Source organism: Suncus etruscus, chromosome 4 (assembly GCF_024139225.1).
Source record: "Suncus etruscus isolate mSunEtr1 chromosome 4, mSunEtr1.pri.cur, whole genome shotgun sequence".
NCBI lineage: Eukaryota > Metazoa > Chordata > Mammalia > Eulipotyphla > Soricidae > Suncus > Suncus etruscus.
The window spans coordinates 97,949,794-97,964,221 of record NC_064851.1 but is presented as its reverse complement, the minus strand read 5'-3'; the positions used below and the strand labels follow the sequence as shown (position 1 = coordinate 97,964,221).

Genomic DNA, 14,428 nt, shown 5'->3' with positions numbered 1-14,428 from the left:
GTTCAATGGAAAAGAGCCAGATTCACTCCAAAACTTTTATTTGCTAGCCCCTATTCTAAAATCTAAAAGTCTTAAATATTATTGTGTTAAGAAATAGTATCTCTCTTAGCAATATAAATTTTCAGTGTGTTTACATAACCAACAAAATAGTGCCAGAGTTGATGTTGAATGTTCTCTTTGAGAGAAAAACATGAACTACTTAGCATTATTAAAATACATTTAATATAGTACTTCAAAGATTCAGTATAGCACTTACAACAACTTATAAAATCCAAATATATACCTTTTTTTTCTTTTCTTAGACACAGAAATTCATATATATATCCTGAAACTCATCAAGGATATCTATCCTTGAATATTCCACAGAACGGTTCCCTATTTGTTTATTCACAATTTAAAACTTAAATAATTGACCTTTGATGCTGAAAAAGAGACAAACTCAGAGTGCTTTCTTCTGTGCTTTCTTCTTTTAACTTGTTCCTAAGCTATGTTTTTCTTAACAACAGAAAAGAGTGAACAATGCTAGCTGTGAACTTTTTGGAATCTATTGCTTTCCAGATGCTTCTGGCATTATCTTTAAAATGCCATCAATTTCTTTCTCTGGCAAACATAATTTAGAAATGGAACACACTCTGGTTGACCTGAAATGGTTAAATCTCCAATTAGAGTTGTTACTTCAGTACTGCAGTTTCTAATGGCTCTGTCTTCTAGAACCCCAGGGAAGTCCTGGAGACTATCTTGTACTGAATCAGAAGGACATTTGTGTGCATATGCCAACATCAGTGCAGCATCAAAGGTTTTCCTCGCTCTTGCCCAGGGGATTTTGAGATTTAGTATGCTGTTTTCCCTTTTGTTTTAGCATCTGTTAACCAAGTGTTCATCAAACTTGTAGCGGTGTAGTAGCTGTACATTGAAAAGAAGGAAAATGTAGCCTGACAGTGATTTGTTATTTAGACAAACAATTTGTTGGTGGGACCTCCCCTCCAAGAAATTCTGCCTGCAATTATGTCCTTCTGTCAAATTGAGTAAGTCCAAAACCCTCTACTTGTTTCTGAATACCTGTATAGGCAGAGCATTTAGGAAAGTAGTGCTAGAAAAAAAAATTTAGATTTTTAAACTGTATTAAGTTCCGGTTTTTGTTTCTTTGAGGGAACATTATGGACTATAGCAAGAAAATATATTTTCACTTATTGGAAACTAAGTCGTTGTTGTCTGACATTACATTTTAGGGTTCTGTGAATCTATTTCCTGAAGGGGAAATTTACTCTAAGATCAAATGTATAGCTTTTAGTTTTTATGAATATATCCATATATAATAAAAACTATAAGTACAACTTTAAATGACGCAAGTAAACCTATAATGATAAGAAAAGTAAAACCAATTATTGGCAGTCCCTATGAATAGTGGAACACCAAAAGGGCATTGAATTATATTATTGCATATGGTAAGTAAACACATGAGGCACCCTAAGGAGAGAATCTTGGCTGCGAAACAAAGGAAATAGTCTATTAGAAATAATCCCTTGGATTATTGTGATATAGAACTTTAAAGAGCATTTTTACTAAGCAGAACTTTATAATTTGAAGCATTTCTCATCCCTGCTACATTTTAGAGCTCATTCTCACCAATACTGATGCACTCCATGGTATGGTTGTTGGCTTCCAACCCTTCAGGACAATTGTCAAGGCACTTTCCACGGTGTAAATAAAACCCATTTTTACACTTTGTGCAGAAGTTTTTGTTGAAACAAGTATCACAGTCAGCTTTGCATTCTAAAAAATAAAAATAAAAAGAGAAATAAATATGTTTTTATTATTTTCATCTAATGATCATAAGAACAATTCTATATGCTTCCAATACAGGAACATGTAACATTTTTGTTAAACAATTGGAGTTCAAAATTACTTTGCTTAGCTGGTTACTCCTTAATAATTAATTTATTGTATCAGTCATCGACCTCAAACTCATTCTTCTACATTTGTTCCTAGCCAAAAAGTCCTAGAAGCAATCAAAATAATTTTTATGATTTATCTATAAAAAATAACCTTGGCAATATATCTACTACCAAGAATGTTTATAAGACTAGTATTTATTTACATCAAATGACAGTAAAAAATCTTCAGAACTTTAGCATCATAACTTTAGAATATTATGGAAAGTTATTACTTTTGTGCTGTTCTTGAGTTCTTTTCAGGCTTTAACTATTGTTTGACTACCCATTCTGTGCTAAATACTATTGCAGATATTATGTGACAGCAGTGCATATAATGATAAGATACAAACTCAACAAAGCCTATATAATAGAAGGGGAGACACAATAAACAGTAATAATAGTTAAGAAAGATAAGATTCAAACTCCACAATATATTGTGGAGCTTATATGTTAGGAGGGGAGATACAATAAATAATACCAATAGTAACTTTTTTTTTTTTTGTGTGGTTTTTGGGTCACACCCGGCAGCGCTCAGGGGTTATTCCTGGCTCCATGCTCAGAAATTGCTCCTGGCAGGCACGGGGGACCATATGGGACACCGGGATTCGAACTGATGACCTCCTGCATGAAAGGCAAACACCTTACCTCCATGCTATCTCTCCGGGCCCCAATAGTAACTTTTATATGGTAGTAACTATGTCTGTCTGTACACATTTTATCAAAGTTCAATCATGTAATCTTTATATTAAACCGATGAGATATTTGAGGTAATATATATTTTTATATAAGAAAACTAAGGTTTTGGATAATTATGCTCCTTGTCCAAAATCAGAGAAGAGATTAAATCCAAAATTATAAATATCTTGGGCAAAATAATAACAATAAAAAGTAAGCAGTAGGAAAGTGCATTTAAACTCTTATTAAAGATAGATAAATGTTTCAGATGCTCTACTGAAATCCTTCTTAAAGTCAAAATAACTAAATAGTAAAAGTTCTAGTACTGAATAATATGGAGGACAAATTTATTATTTTTTATGAGATTGTCAAGAAATATCTTTCTGAGAGGATGGAAGGGAGCAAAACGTTGAATGAAAAGAGAAAGTTAACCAAAAATATGGACATTTAATATCTCTCCAAAATAGTCAGAATAGAGAGGGTTGGACTTGAGATGAAAAGATCTTGAAATGAGAGGCCAGTGAGATTGTTAAAAAGCAGCTAAGAACATATATAGAGAGTAAGTTTTTAGAGAATACACCAGGTTATTTGTTTTGTAAATAGAGAAATAATGTTTTATAATGTGCTTCTTTGAAGGGTTATTTGGTCAACAGCATAGGTACTAAACTTTCAGGCTCTCAATGACCAGCTTTTAGACTCTTATTGATAAATGTTTCAGATGCTCTACTGAAATCCTTCTTAAAGTCAAAATAGCTAAATTGATTCTTTAATTCAGTAAATGCCCAGATTTATGAATAAAAATGGAAACTGATGGTACTGATGCTTGCAAGCATAGGCGTCAATGAGAACTTGCACGGAATGCCTGTGTTCTGTTTGTGCATTAGTAGCAATAACAATAATGATAAAAGTCACAAAATTTTTGTAGTGTTGAAGCATTTTCTGTCTTTAGGTCTAACTATAGTTTAACCTAATGATCAGGTCAATGTTTTGTCTTATCACACAATTTTGACTAGCATAAAAATATAAGAAGCCATTTCAAATTCGGAAAGCCCCAAGGATGAGATAAAAACAGAATTTTATGTAGACACTTACTTGTACACTTATTTATATCTGGATATCGAGTTCCATAATATCCACTTGGACATGAAGAGAGGCACACTCCTATCTGCTTCATGCCAATTCTTTCCAGAACAAAAAATAGTCTGGGCTTACATGACAAACATCCGTTGTAATCTGAACATGTTGCACAGCCTCCTTGGCAGCCTTGACTGACGTTAGGATGCACTAAAGAGAGAAATGTAGAAAAACAAAAACAAAGGTTAAGGGGCTGATGAGGTAGGGTGTTTGCCTAGCTTGCGGCCAACCTGGGTAGACTCCCGTTTGATTCCCTGAATCCCATATGGTCCCCAAGATTGCCAGGAGCAGTCTGAGTGCAGAGTCAGGAGTAACACCTGAACGCCACTGGATGTGACCCAAAAACAAAACAAAACAACAACAACAAAATAAGGTTGTCATCAATATATAAGTTAAATATCAATCTGCATAGAATACACATTTTCTTTCATTACATTTCAAGTTGATAGTAATGTGTGAACAAGTTGACATGTTCTTCCATTATTTTGTGGCTTTCAATTTTCTTTTAAGATATCCCTATATTGTTCTTCATTTTATTTCATATAAAATTCAACCATCAAAAATTAAAAGTTTAATAAGTCCAAATTGATATAATGGTAAAATCTTGCCATTATCATATCTTATCAGTTAGTATAATAAGAGTTCACATGTGAATATATTAATTTATGTTCACCATCTTATCTTTCAGAGAAAAAATTTACTATTTTGGGACCCGCATCTTTCATGTCTTTCTCAAGTCAAATATATACATGATAAAGGTATGACTAATCCATGGCAAGGAAAACTGCTACACATATTTTTTTAGTTTCAAGTTTTCTAAAGAGCCCAGAATGCTTTGGAAACCATTTTATCAGCAGTCTGAGGGGGCATAAACCAACATTTCGAACATTGCTATTTATTTGATATCTTTGTAACTTTAAAACTTTATGAAGATTTACCAGGCATTGATTGACACCTGTGTGTGAACTGATGGAAAGTTGTTAAGGTATAACGCTCATATTCATATTTTTGAGATGGTTGTGTTTCCTTCTGATTGAATACACAGATAGCATTACTTTTCTTTCAGGAATTCAGAGGATGAAACCTCTGGCATAAGAGCAAAGTTTGATAAACAGATGCACTTAGGTATCCAATATATTAATCCATTCAACTGTTGTGTGGTCAGAGGGAAAGGTTCTGATGAAGCTTTTGACATAATTAATTCGATTTTCCCAGTAATCTTTGTTATTTCTAAGTCTTTATTACAAAGATAAATCTCACTAGGCTTAGTGAGAGGGGTGCTCTCTACATTAACTGCATTAGCAGAGGGGTGCACGGGTTAGTTACAGAGAGGTCATTCGGTTGCCCAGCATCCTCCGTCTAGAGAAAAGTATCCCTGAATCAGCCACAGGAACCACAAGCAGCTCATTCTCATTCCAAGACACTTTGTAAATAAACTGAGGAAATGTGGGGGGGAAGGGAAGTCTGCTTTTCCTGTACATGCTCTTATGTGGGGTGGGGCTGTCATATAAAGTGGCATAGGAGGTTTAGGCACTATAGGACCTGTGGGACTCATAAGTTTTTCAAGTTACAAGTTTCTATGCCAGTAACAGCATAGGAGACTTACAAAAAATGTGTGCATATTTTTGGCATGGAAGGACTCTGAAAAAGAAGTGAATAAAGGCAGACAGTTTCATGTATTCAGAACTTTATTGATCCATTTCAAAAGTGATATAAGTAGGACAAGACATGGAAAACATTTTCACTAGAATTGTTTAAAAAAGTAGACCTCAACATTGAAGAAAATTGACCCAAGCCCAGGATGATAAGTATATCAGCTTAAATGAAAATAAGTTGAATTGGTTCATGCCAATCTATTTCCTCTAAAAGGCAGTTAGTAAAACTAAGCACACAAATGCCACTGAAAATACTCAGAAACTTTTGTGTATTGCGACATCATTTAAAATAAATCAGCTATAAAAACAAATGACTCCTATGTTCAGAGCCTCAACAACTTAACAAGAAATTTAATTTACAAAAATGGGTTTGAAGGGGCTAGAGATACAGCATGGAGGTAAGGCATTTGCCTTGCATGCAGAAGGATGGTGGTTCAAATCCCAATTTCCCATATGGTCCTCTGAGCCTGCCAGGAATGATTTCTGAGTGTAGATCCAGGAATAACCCCTGAGTGCTGCGGGGTGTGACCCAAACCCCCGAAAAATGGGTTTAAATGTTTTGAAGTGTCTGTAGTAGAGATATTTTATTTATCTGGACCTTATGTACAAGGGATAAAGGTTTCTTGTAACTATGAAATGTATTAGAGGACCTTGCTAAATTTTATCTTTATGCATCAGAGAGATAGTATAGTAGATAAGAAACTTGTCTTGTAGATTGCCAAGCTGAGTTTGATTTCCAGCTCCAGCTCCATACATGGTCCCTGGGCACAACAAGGAATAAATCCAGAACACAGAGCTCAGGAATAAGCCTTCAGCATACCCAAATAGGGTACAAAAACTAAAAAAAAAAATGTCCCTTTCTAAAACTTCTACTGATAAAACTACAATTTTCATGATCATGGTATAATCATTCTTTTTGCTTTGTTTTCACATTTTTCTTGTTTAAACAAAATTTTCGCTAAATAAAATTTTGAAATAGCAAAGAAGGCAAAGTTTTTTTTAACTTACAAAGAAAATTCTTGTACTTTTTAAATTAGAAAACATTTAATATGGGCTTATACAAATGATGGCAAATGTACTTCAAAAAGTTTCAAGTACTATGCTTACTGGGAAATGAAAAATATTGAGGTTCTGAAGTTCGGATTCTATGATTCCAGATTTTTAAAGTAATGCAATGAGTGCATTCTTGAGTTCTGTAGAAGGATCACTCAAATTATATAGTATTACACAACTAGAAAGAAATTTCCCAAACTTCATCTTAAGACAAGAGCTTTTACTTTTTATATAAAAACCACAGAAAACTTTGGTCTGGATAGACTGTTAAAACCCTTTCAGGCTAAAATCTTATGGTTCTAAGACAGAAAACGATTATCTTTAATTTTTTCATTCTAGTAATAACAGTGTTTTTTTGTTTTTGAATCCTTAAGTCACTGCTTTTGTAAAGTCATAGGGAAATTTCACAAAGATCTAATGTTTCAGGTACCAGAGCGAAAGCATAATGGTAGGGCATTTTTGCCTTGTATGCAGCTTATCCAGGATGGACAGTGGTTTGAATCCCATCATCCCGTATGGTCCCCCAAACCAGGAGCAATTTCTGAGCACATAGCCAGGAGTAACCCCTGAGCGTCACTGGGTGTGGCCCCAAAACAAAACAAATAAAAAATCTAATGCTTTAATCTCATCTTAGAAAATCAACTGAAATTACTGATAATAGTGAATATGGTGGGGCTAGAAGATGGAGCAAATTAATTGCCCACACCAGGAAGGATATTGTTATAAGTTAGATGTGATTGATGTATATGTAGTGGTTAAAATGAAGATGCATGGCATAACAAGAAGATTGGAATCATAGGGTAGATCTACATTATGAAACTGTTTGGACAAGGAAGATCACCAAATTTCCTTTGAGCAATGCTTATCATTTGAAGCTTCTGATTTAGATCCATAGCATTATATGGCTCTAGAATACTGTTATATGTAGTCGTGACAAATGCAGAGCATTACTGTGTGATTCTAGTTGCCTCCCAAAACCTCACTGCAGATACAAGTCTTACTAGATTGGGTCCTATAAAAGGTTAAAATAAAATCATGCAACCTTTATGGACTGTACCAAGAAAATTATCTTTGTGTACAATTTTTTTTGGTATCAGAAAGGTAATTTCCAGAGTGGTGACACAAGCAGTAGGATGTCTGCCTCGCATGTGCTAACCAAGGATGGACCGCGGTTCTATCCCCTGGCATCCCATAAGGTCCCCCAAGTCAGGAGCAATTTCTGAGTGCATAGTCAGAACTAACTCCTGAGTGTCACTGTGTGTGGCCCAAAAACCAAAAAAAAAAAAAAAAAAAAAAAAGGGTAATTGTTCTGGTGGCATAAAAATAGGAGAAAACTAATGTAGTGGTCAAACAAAATACACATGATAATAGCTTGACATGAATCTAACATATAGAAACTGGGTGTATAGTTCAAGGATCTACTGGATGTAAACTGAACAACAAAGAAAATTTGACATTGGGTTTCTAGGTCCAACCAATGAATACAGTGAGAGGATATCATCCTATAGGGGAGTAAAAAGCTTGAGTTAGATAATTGGGGCAAGGCATATGGAATTAAAAGGTCTAAATTACAAACAACACTTTAAATAATAAATTTAGAATATCAGATGAGCTATAAAAAAGAGAAGCTTAATAGAAAAAAACTGGGATGGTAGCTACAGAGCTACAGTGGTATAGAAGATCTCTGGTGGTAGCTTCATGCTTAAAGAAAGCATTTCACACAGGCCTGTATTGAAGGATACCACTGTTGTACCCATAGATTTAAATCCCGAGCCCTAACCCCTGCTAAGCAAAGAGATGTGATGTCAGTCTTTCGTCTCCTGCCCCACACTTCGCTGAATAAGAGAATGTGCTCTGATAAAACTTAATTATGATAAGGGAAAGGCACAAGTTGTGTGTTCAGTCCCCGACATTTTTTTTTTTTTTTTTTACAAAAACAGGAATAGCCAATGGCACCAACCCTTAGAAAAACAGGACAAACCTGAGAGAGATTGCGGACATTGTCCTTTTATGGAATTATCCCTTTTGGTCAGCTTCAGCAACCTATACCTATATAAGCCTCTGAGTCTTTCAATAAAGTTGGGACCGCTCTGACAGAATCCCCCCGCGGTGTCTGTGTGTGTATACTCTCACAAAGCTGTCCAGAATCCATCTTTCCAACCTCAGGAGAAGCACTGCTGGAGAGGCCTCAGAGATCCCCGAGTTCCTGATCCCCTCCTTGCTAGTCGAGTTGGTGTTGGGGACTCTCCAGGACTGTAACCGAAATACCATAAGAAGGAAAGAGAATACAGAACAAAAAAACAAGAATGCAAGAGAACCATATTTAAAGAAAGTTAAATAACCAGTGATAATTGGTGTTTGAGATTGTAGAAATTATGGTATACTCAAAAATAACGAACTAGTACTCATGCTACAAATTATTAAATAGCAAGCTTAAAATAAATGTTAAAAGACAGATACTTCTGGCATTAATTATTTTATACATAGTTAAAATTAAGAAGGGTAGTGTGAGAAAATGAATACAAGTTGAAAAATGGAGTTTATACCTTGTAGTTATAGTGTTAAAATTACGGTAAAATTGGTAGTCTTTCCCTAAATTTGAAAAAGAAAAATGTCTTATCAAAGCTTCAAAGTTAAGTATGAAAATAAAATACATTAATATGCAAATTAATTTACATATTACTTTGCATATTAATGTGAACGTGCATAAAATGCATATTGTGTATTTCTTTTTTCTTCTTTTACTTTTTTATTAATATCTTTATTTAAACACCTTGGTTACAAATATGATTGTAGTTGGGTTTCAGTCATGTAAAGAACACCTCCCCCTTCACCAGTGCAATATTTCCATCACCAATGTCCCAAATTTCCCTCCTCCCCATCCCATCCCCGTTTGTACTCTAGGCTTTCTACTTCCCTCATTCATTCATATTGTTATGATAGTTCTCAATGTAGTTATTTCTCTAACTGTACTCATAACTCTTTGTGGTGAGCTTCATGTTGTAAGCTGGACCTTCTAGCTCTCTTCTCTTTTGTCTCTGAGAATTATTGCAAAAATGTCTTTTATTTTTCTTAAAACCCATAGATGAGTGAGACTATTTTGCGTCTATCTCTCTCCCTCTGATTGATTTCATTCAGCATAATAGATTCCATGTACATCCACGTTTAGGAAAATTTCATGACTTAATCTCTCCTGATGGCTGCATAAAATTTCATTGTGTATATGTACCACAGTTTCTTTAGCCATTCATCTGTTGAAGGGCATCTTGGTTGTTTCCAGCACCTGGCTATTGTAAATAGCACTGCAATGAATATAGGTGTGAGAAAGGGACTTTTGAATTGTATTTTTGTGTTCCTAGGATATATCCCTAGGACCAGTATAGCAGGATCATATGGGAGCTCAATTTCCAGGTTTTGGAGGAATCTCCATATCACTTTCCATAAAGGTTGGACTAGATGGCGTACCCACCAGCAGTAAATAAGAGTTCCTTTCTCTCCACATCCCCTCCAGCACTGCTTGTTCTCATTCTTTATGATGTGCACCAAACTCTGTGGCATGAGATGGTACTTCATAGTTGTTTTGATTTGCTTCTCCCTGATGATTAGTGATGTGGAGCATTTTTTTAAAGTGCCTTTTGGTCATTTGTATTTATTCTTCTACAAAGTGTCTATTCATTTCTTCTTCCCACTTTTTAATGGGATTAGATTTTTTTTCTTGTAAAATTCTGTCAGTGCTTTGTATATTTTGTATATTAGCCCTTTATCTGATGACTGACATGTCCTAAGATACTTTTGTTTCTGTATTTATTTATTTATTCGGGGGAATTTGGGGGCCACATCCGGTGATCCTCAAGGGTTACTCCTGACTCTGCATTCAAGAATTACTCCCCAAAATGCTTGGGAGTCTATATGTGATGCTGTGGATCAACTCAGGTAAGCCATGTATAAAGCAAATGCCCTATCCACAGTAGTATCGCTGTGTTATTAAACAACCTTTCTTATGTGTCTATTTGTTAGTCTTTTGATGCATAAACAATGTGACAGTTTTTGAAGGCTATAGTTTTGAGAATTAATTCAACTTTTTATGTAACATCTAAAATATACAGTTTTAAATATCAAAGCATTTGGAAAATGGAAGATCTTACTTTCAGTGTATATAATATACCAAACCAATTGCAGCTTTGAAAACTAAATTCTGTTTCTGTAACAATTTATGAACTAGCTTCAAGCATTTTCTTAATTTTTAAAGTCCAATTGTACTAATATCTATTTTAAATTGCAAAGTAGAGGTTGTGTATTTTTGTATGCTGTAAATTACCTGTAATGGCTATTTATTTGTAGCCAAATAATATCCAGATATTCAAAATGTACTTTAGGTTCATTATACTTTTGGTTTGACTAAGTCTAAAGGAAATACTAAAGATATTAATGTAACTTACTTTATTTATAATTCAAATAATAATAAAACAATCAAAAATCACATATTCAATAAAATTCTTTTTTTTATAATTATCTTTATTTAAACACCGCGATTACAAATATGATTATAGTTGTATGATTACAGTCATGTAAAGAACACCCCCCTTCACCAGTGCAACATTCCCACCAACAATTTCCCAGATCTCCCTCCTCCCCACCCCCACACCTGTACTCAAGACAGGCTTTCTACTTCCTTCATTCATATACATTGTTAGGATAGTTTTCAGTGTAGTCATCTCTCCAACTGCACTCATCACTCTATGTGATGAGCTTCATGTCATGAGCTGCACCTACCAGCCCTCATCTCTCTTGTCTTTGAGATACTGTTAAAAATGTCTTTCAAACCCATAGATAAGTGAAACCATTCTGTGTCTTTCTCTCTCTCTCTGACTTACTTTACTCAGTATAATAGATTTCATGTACATCCATGTATAGGAAAATTTCATGACTTCATCTCTCCTGACGGCTGCATAGTATTCCATTGTGTATATGTACCACAGTTTCTTTAGCCACTCATCTGCTGAAGGGCATCTTGGTTGTTTCCAGATTCTGGCTATTGTAAATAGAACTGCAGTGAATATAGGTGTAAGGAAGGGAATTTGGTATTGTATTTTTGTGTTCCTCGGGTATATTCCTAGGAGTGGTATAGCTGGATCATATGGAAGCTCAATTTTCAGTTTGTGAAGGAATCTCCACATCGCTTTCCATAAAGGTTGTACTAGATGGCATTCCCACCAGCAGTGAAAAAGAGTTCCTTTCTCTCCACATACCCGCCAGCATTGCTTGTTTTCCTGTTTTGTGTTGTGTGCCAATCTCAGTGGCGTGAGGTGGTACCTCATAGTAGTTTTGATTTGCATCTCCCTGACGATTAGTGATGTTGAACATCTTTTCATGTGCCTTGTGGCCATTTGCCTTTCTTCTTTTTCAAAGTGTCTGTTCATTTCTTTTCCCCGTTTTTGATGGGGTTAGTTGTTTTTTTCCTTGTATAGTTCTGTCAGTAAATTTTGGATATTAGTCCTTTATCTGATGAGTATTGGGGTGAATAATTTCTCCCACTCAGTGGGTGGCCTTTGTATTCTGGGCACTATCTCATTTGAGATGCAGAAGTTTCTCAGCTTAATATAGTCCCATCTGTTTATCTCTGCTTTCACTTGTTTGGAGAGTGCTGTCTCCTCTTAAAGATGCCTTTAGTCTCAATGTCCTGGAGTGTTTCACCTACATGTTGTTCTATATACCTTATAGTTTCAGATCTGATATCAAGGTCTTTAATCCATTTGGATTTTACCTTTGTACATGGTGTTAGCTGGGGGTCTGAGTTCGCTTTTTTGCAAGTAGCTAACCAGTTGTGCCAACACTACTTGTTGAATAGACTTTCCTTGCTCCATTTAGGATTTCTTGCTTTTTTATCAAAAACTAGGTGGTTATATGTCTGAGGAACATTCTCTGAGTACTCAAGCCTATTCCACTGATCTGAGGGTCTGTCTTTATTTCAATACCATGCTGTTTTTATAACTATTGCTTTGTAATACAGCTTAAAGTTGGGGAGAGTAATGTCTCCCATATTCCTTTTCCCAAGGAGTGCTTTAGCTAATCGAGTTTGTTTATTGTTCCAAATGAATTTCAGAAGTGTGTGATCGACTTCTTTGAAGAACATCGTGAGTATCTTTAGAGGAATCACATTAAATCTGTACAATGCTTTTGGAAGTATTGCCATTTTAATGATGTTGATCCTGCCAATCCATGAGCAGGGTATGTGTTTCCATTTCTGCGTGTCCTCTCTTATTTCTTCGAGCAGTGTTTTATAGTTTTCTTTGTATTGATCTTTCACATCTTTAGTTAGGTTGACTCCAAGATATTTGAGTTTGTGTGGGTGCAGTATTCTTGGCAAAACATTTATTTCATTGAGTTTTGTCACTATATCCCACCACTGCCTTCTGGCCTTGAGTGTTTCTGGTGACAGGTCTGCTGTAAATTTCAAGGATGCTCCCTGGAATGTAATTTCCCTTTTTGATCTTGCTGCTTGCAGTATTCTTCTCTATCTGTGGGATTCATCATTGTGAGTAGGATGTATCTTGAGGTGTTTCTCCTGGGGTCTTTTTTAGCTGATACTCTTTGGGCATGCAGGATTTGGTCACATGTTTTCTTTAGCTCTGGTAGTTTCTCTGTGATGATGTTCTTAACTGTTATTTCTTCCTGGAGATTTTCTTCTTGGGTCGCTGAGACTCCAATAATTCTAAAGTTGTTTCTCTTGAGCTTATCAAAGACTTCTATTTTCATCTGCTCATATTCTTTGAGTAATTTTTCCATTGTCTGATCATTTGATTTAAGGCTTTTTTCCAATCTCTTCTGCTGTGTAAAGTTGTTATGCATCTCATCTTCCAGCACACTAATTCTATACTCAGCTGCTTTTAACCTGTTTGAAAGCTCATCCATTATGTTCTTCAATTCACCTATTGAGTTTTTCAGACCTGTTATTTGACCTGATATTTCATTTGGAGTTTTCTGATTTCTATCTTCATAGTCTCTTGATTTTTATTAGTGTTCTGATCTATACTTTCTTTGAGTTCTGTGAGCATCCTCCATATTTCTTCTCTAAACTTCAATTCTGAAAGACTGCTTAGGTGGTTGGCCCTTGTTGGGTCATCAGAGTTTCCATCTTCATTCTCTATGGCTGATGTTGGTCTGCATAGTTTCCCCATTGTCAAGCTTATGCTGTGGGTTTTTCTACATGTTGTAGTGGTATTCGTTGGCTAGGTGGAGTGCAGGACAGGGAAGTGAAGTGGAGTGGCCACACTCCTCTGCTTCGACCCCTTATAGGTGGGCTTAAGGGGGCCAGCAGAGTCAGCTTTATCCGGAACTCTGGCCCAGAAAGACTCCCCTCAGCCTACGCAAGCCATCAGGAGATGAATGCCAGAGAAGATCAAAGGTCCCAATTTGAAGCAAGCTGGGAGAAGCCCCAAAATGTCTGCCAAGCTTAAGGGGCCCAGCAGAGTCTGTCTTATCCACAACTCTAGCCCAGAAAGACACATCTCAGCTCAGGCACGCCCTCAGGGGATTAATACCAGAGAAGATCAAAGTTCCCAGGTTGAAGCAAGCTCAGAGAAGCCCCAAAATGTCTGCCGAGCCTAAGGGGCCCAGCAGTCAGCTTTATCCGCAACTCCAGCCCAGAAAGACTCACCTCAGCAGAGGCAAGCCATCAGGGGAGAAGCCCCAAAATGTCTGCCAAGCTTAAGGGGACCAGCAGAGTCTCTCAATAAAATTATTAAACTAAATAAATGTAATAAAATTCTTCCTTAAGCACACTTTACCTCAGAACATTCATTAACTACTTGTTTTGAGAAACAAGGAGAAAAGGAAAGACCAATGTAATTCTCCAGTCAAAATTATTTTTATACTATACTTTCCTTTATATCCTCTACTTTTTAAGTGAATTGTCTGGTAGCTTCTTGAAATAAGTATCTGTTTGTATTGCTAATTTCTACCTTATTTTCTCAATAA

General features: G+C 35.8%; 1 protein-coding gene across 1 annotated transcript in view; it reads right to left on the bottom strand.

Annotated features, from left to right (window-relative positions):
- RSPO3 (R-spondin 3) overlaps positions 1-14,428 on the bottom strand; it is a 105,903-nt gene that overhangs the window by 61,540 nt on the left and 29,935 nt on the right. The window contains exons 2-3 of the mRNA XM_049771137.1: positions 3,702-3,893; positions 1,627-1,773 (exon numbers count right to left, since the gene is read on the bottom strand). Of these exons, the coding sequence (XP_049627094.1) occupies positions 1,627-1,773; positions 3,702-3,893 (339 nt within the window). The remainder of the gene's footprint in view (positions 1-1,626; positions 1,774-3,701; positions 3,894-14,428) is intronic.